Source organism: Triticum aestivum, unplaced genomic scaffold (genome assembly GCF_018294505.1).
Source record: "Triticum aestivum cultivar Chinese Spring unplaced genomic scaffold, IWGSC CS RefSeq v2.1 scaffold7B_scf_3587, whole genome shotgun sequence".
In the NCBI taxonomy this organism is placed as follows: Eukaryota; Viridiplantae; Streptophyta; class Magnoliopsida; order Poales; family Poaceae; genus Triticum; species Triticum aestivum.
Window position 1 is genome coordinate 159,333 of NW_025225115.1, and position 5,523 is coordinate 164,855.

General features: G+C 47.1%; 1 protein-coding gene across 1 annotated transcript; it reads right to left on the minus strand.

The window, feature by feature from the left end:
* Positions 1-1,146: 1,146 nt before the first annotated feature.
* On the minus strand, positions 1,147-3,755 carry LOC123172079 (serine carboxypeptidase-like). The gene is made up of 6 exons (XM_044589115.1): positions 3,349-3,755; positions 3,169-3,254; positions 2,718-2,806; positions 2,382-2,640; positions 1,712-1,846; positions 1,147-1,510 (listed from the first exon to the last, which is right to left on the minus strand). Exons 1-6 carry the CDS (start codon positions 3,714-3,716, stop codon positions 1,359-1,361), a joined length of 1,089 nt encoding a protein of 362 aa, XP_044445050.1. The 5' UTR covers positions 3,717-3,755; the 3' UTR covers positions 1,147-1,358.
* Positions 3,756-5,523: the final 1,768 nt, after the last annotated feature.

Sequence of the window (5,523 nt, forward strand, 5' to 3'; positions counted from 1 at the left end):
AATGCTGGAAATGAGCCCAAGAATAAATGGCCTCTAAGAAGGCCGAAAGATAACATGGGCTGGAAACGGCCCAACGGAATAATGGGCCGTTAATGGGTATAAAGTGATACACTGTTCATTATGGGCCAGTTTCACCACGGGCCGTTAATGGGTGTAAAGTGATACACTGTTCATTACGGGCCAGTTTCACCACGGGCCGTTAATAGGCCAAGAGTTACATAGGGCCTCATATGGGCAGAAAGACGTCATGGGCCATACATGGGCTAGAAGTGAAAACAGGCTGGAATCATATTGGATGGCCCAAATGATGCTACTAGGCCTAATTCGGATTGGCCGTAACGGGCCTTGGGTTAGCGGGCTGTAAATGGGCTATATGCGAACAGGCCGTTAACAGACTTTCCATGGGCCGGCCCGCCACCTTTTAACCAAGTCAAATGGGCCAGCCCACTACTAGAAAAACCCCTACTAATGGCGCACCTAATTTGGCCATTAATGGCGCATCAGTGGTGCGCCATTACTAGCACGCCATTAGTAATTTTTACTAATGGCGCACCACTGGTGCGCCATTAGTATCTGGTATACTAATGGCGCACCAGTACTAATGGCGCACCACTGGTGCGCCATTAGTATAGGCCAGGGTGCGCCATTAGTATGCCTCCCAGGGGCCATGTATACCCAGGTGCTTTGGCATACTAATGGCGCACTACAATGGGATGCGCCATTAGTGACCGCGGCATACTAATGGCGCACTGTCCAGTGATGCGCCATTAGTATGCTTTGTCATACTAATGGCACACTGTCATGTGATGCGCCATTAGTATGAATATTAGGTTTTTTTTTATTTTTTATTTTCTGTTTTTTGCACAGGTTACATAGTTTTCTGTTTTATACAGGCCCTTACTTCCACTATGACTAGCCTTTCATACTAATGTCTTCGAGGTCTTATAAAAGTGAACAGAGGGAGTACCTTTTATTGTTTGACTTTGTTTATCAGGATTCCTGTGTTTTTCAAATTCCTATGAACCAAACACCCAACTTTGCAAAATTTCTGCGTTTTTCTAACCCTCTATTTTACACATGCATTCCTATCAATTTTCTAGTATGTTCTTTTCTAGAATCTTGCGAACCAAAGGAGGCATAAGGGAATGCATAAAGTAGTCCAGATGTCACTCATTGGCGATAATCTTCGTGATACATTCGGCATTCGCATTGCCCCAGCAATCCTCTGAAAGCCTTTTATTACACGCTCATCAACCTCGAGCACCGTACAAGGGAAATAGCGTATGCACGGTCGCCGACGAGCTTCCCATCACCTAAGATCATCCCAAGGCATGTGCGTGCACACCAGATACATTACACTAGTAGCCAGCGCAAGGATGGATTATATGGCGAAGTCGAGCCTCTGAGAGCTCGAGGAGGCGTCTGAAAGGTTTCCTGACATCCACCTCTTGAGCATCTCCAAGGCGGCCTTCAGTTGATCCATGGGTACCATGTGACCAGAATCGTGGACCTGATCATAGTGCCAAAAACATCTCTAGTTAGTTTCACAGTAAAATCCAAACTGATGTAGCGCGGCACAATACGCAGCAGGCATTTGCCCTTATAACACTCTGCTCTACTGTATTGACAGATAATCTCTTGAGTAAAGGCCTGGTTATTGTTTGTTCCAGAACTGACTGTTGGTAAGGGGGTCAGCTTTGCATTTGCGTACCTTCAAAAAAACTCAAAGGGCCGTGGCTTTTTAGAATGTCGGCTTCTTTTCCATCAACCGTGAAGGGTTTCTCCACCGAGGACATGAAGGCTTTCTTTCCAGACCATTCCATAGAGTCTACGCATCTTGAGTTTCCTGCCCAAGTCACCAGTAGATTATATATGTATGTCATCAGGAAAACAAAGCCAGAATCAAGAAAACCAATAGCGGAGCATATTTATTTTGAACCGTATATTGTCCTACTTATTTCATGAACTTGTTATACAGTTTGCCGTTATGTACAACACAGCATGAAAAGCATTGAAGGTAGATTTTATCCTTTTCTGTGATTTGACAAGTATAGATGACCTCTACTAGGTCAATTATGCCTTGCGTTATTCAAATGTGTGACAACATATATTTCTAAACTGTGCTTCCAATACGATTTCCATACTACAGAACCGATCAAGATTCAAGCTATATGAATGCATATTAAAGCCCATTAAAGAAGTATATCTCTTGCACGAATCACAATTGTAAGGAAGCATAGCACAAGTATCACATGACAAAAGTGTGGCAATGTGATTCTAAGAGTGAAGAATCTCAGATGATATGTGGTATGGACAAAACAGAAGCAAATTATAGCATACAATTTTCAAGAGTTTTCTGCTGCAAGTTGTAAGACACTCACCTAGCCAGTTGCATATGAGATCATACTCTCCAGCATAAATCAGCACTTTGATATCGTTCTCAAGGAGTTCAGGGATCCCAACTTCAAGGTTCCTCATCCAATCTAAGAGCATAGCCTGATAGACGGTCGGGCTGCAGGAAACAAACTCTATGTCTCCAACGCCTAGGCTCTGTCTGACAGATTTCAGATTGAGAAACTTCTCCAAGTTATAAAAATCATAGCATAGGCTCCCCACGCATGGCTTCCTGACGTCATAATACTGCAAAGATGAGGTGATCAATCAGAAAACTTCAAAAAATGAGGAAAAACCAAATAAACTTTTGTATTCCACCCTACATTTTTGTTCCCGATTATCAACCTGATGGAACTGAATATTGTATTGCAAACAAAATAGGCAGCAAAGCAAGATACAGTGCCAGAGGTACCTGAAACAAAAGACAAAATCAACTGAGGTATATCAGAGTTGGGCTTATGCCTTTTCTTACTTCCATGAACAAATTGGCACAACAAAGCAATGATGTTAATGAAGACAGTCTCCAAGAGACCAATTGACGAATGGTACAGATTTATTACACACAAGCAAACGATGAGTCCAGGAATAATTACCGCACAGCTTGACAACAAATTCACAAGCAGGAACTATTTTATTAATCTTGGTAAATTCTGACTGTGTGATTAAACCCATATCCAATTCATAATTGGTGTATGCCTTGTACTGTATCGCTGGATCTGTAAGTCCGTTACCAATTCCAAAACCCTGAAAAATTAACAGCAAGGGCTAGCTCACTGCTGCAGCCGGGCCCTCCCGCCAGCCAGATCACCATGGGGTCCTCCTTCTTGTGCTGCCTGGATTCGAAGAAGAAGTAGAAGAGCCTACACGGTGCGCAAAAGTGGCAGATGTCAAAACACGGGAACTGGATCCTCACATGAGACGCGGCATGAGACGGGAGGAGTGAGCTCCGCTCACCTGGCGTCGTGAGTGGTGGGGAGGCGGTAGTACCCGGCGTGGTGCCCGAGGTTGCTCACCGACGTGCCGCCGCCGCCGTCGTCTCCGGCCACCAGAGACGCAAGGCGGATCGGCCTCTCGACGAGGGTTCCGGCCGGGAGAGCATCGCTGCCGCCGATGCCGACGCCGTCGGGGCGGCGGGGGAAGGCGTCGCGAGGGTGGAGGTTGAGGGCGCGGATGAGTTCGGCGCCGGTGGAGCGGGGGGTCTTCGGGGCGAGGGAGCGCGCCGAGGAGGGGAGGCGGAGCAAGGATTCGTGCTCTGGCGCGGCGGCGGCGGCGGCGGCGAGGAGCAGAAGCAACAGGGTGCGAGACTGACCTGTGGGTCCCATGGCTACCAGTGGTGGTGCGGTGCGGTGACCTGAACTGACGGAAATGTGGGAGTGATACTGCTACTAGATCCTTTTGGCCTGTTTCTGCGATGATGATGATGGGCCTACCGGTCAGAGAGAGTCGAAGGCATCTTTTGACCTCGCGCGAGCAGGAGGGTGTGCGTCGTCCACGTGCCTGAGTTTTCGATGAGTCTAGTAATGGCGCACCACGTGTGAGTGCGCCATTAGTACTTTTGCAAAAAAAGGAATAAAAAAATAATTAAAAAAATAACATTAGTGGCGCACTTTCTGGCTGGTGCGCCATTACTAGTTACAACTAGTAATGGCGCACTTACTATGCATGCGCCATTAGTATGTTTGGACAAGCGCACTAGTTTAAAAAAAAATTGATACTAATGGCGCACCGTGGACATGGTGCGCCATTAGTAGTTTCAACTCTAATGGCGCATCAGAAGGTGGTGCGCCATTAGTATATACTAATGGCGCACCACTTGTCTGGTGCGCCATTAGTGTCAATCCCATCTATAGCCCTTTTTCTAGTAGTGGCCTTTTCACAGGATTGGGCCTCTGTTGGGTCGTGCCACGTGTCGACGTATCATAGGCAACTTCTGTCCAATGAGTGGATGACATCTGTCCCAACTATGAGCCGACACGTGTTTCCTCCAGCCAATGATGATTTTACACATGGAAAATCCCCATTGGTCAGGGTTGTTAACGGGTTATCGGATCCAAAACCCGACCTGATAGCTTAACAGTGTTCCGTTACGATGGATGACACGTGTCGGTCACCCTTGACGAAAGCACGTCTGTGACGCGTGATTTATCGTCATGGAAGTGGACACTTCCGTGATGATAATTTTGGTAATGTCATGGAACACTTCTACGACAGCACAGGTATGACTATCTTGATTCTGTCATAAAATCGTCATGGGTGTACATGAATGACAAAAAACGCAACCTACTGTGACAAACACGTATCATCACGGAAGTGTATTTTTTTGTAGTGACAAGTTCACCAAATGGATAGAAGCCAAACCAGTTAAAACAGATGAATCCGGACCAGTGATAGACTTCATCTCAGGGGTTGTGCACTGTTATGGCATCCCTCACAGCATCATCACCGATAATGGCTCAAACTTCACAGCCGATGAAGTGAAAACTTGGTGTGGAAACATGGCCATTAAGCTCGATTACGCCTCCGTCTACCATCCCCAAACCAACGGTCAGGTCAAACGGGCAAATGGTCTCATTATGAGCGACATCAAACCCAGACTAGTGCGGTCCTTGACAGAATCGGACATGCACTGGGTCGAGGAGCTCGACTCCGTACTCTGGGGGCCGTAGACCACCTGAATCGTACCACCGGATACACACCGTTTTTATGGTGTATGGCGCAGAAGCAGTACTACCCTGCGACATAATACATGACTCACCTCGCGTGCGCTTGTACGAAGAGAAGGAAGCCGAGTTAGATTGGCAGGACAACCTAGACGCCCTGGAGGAGGAGCACGATGTCGCTAAAGCCCGTTCCGCATTCTACGAGCAGCAGGCTCGACGATATAAAAGTAGAGAAGTGCGGGCCAAAACTTATAATATTGGTGAACTCGTTCTACGCCTACCGGAGAAGAAGAAGGACAAGCTCAAACCTAAGTGGGAGGGCCCCTTCATCATCGATAAAGTCCTCACCGAAGGAGCATAACGCCTATGTAATGCATCTGATAACAGACTCGAGTCGAACCCACGGAACGCGGCCAGACTCCGGAGATTCTACGTCTAGTACCTAACTCAGTGTTCGTCTCCTTACCCC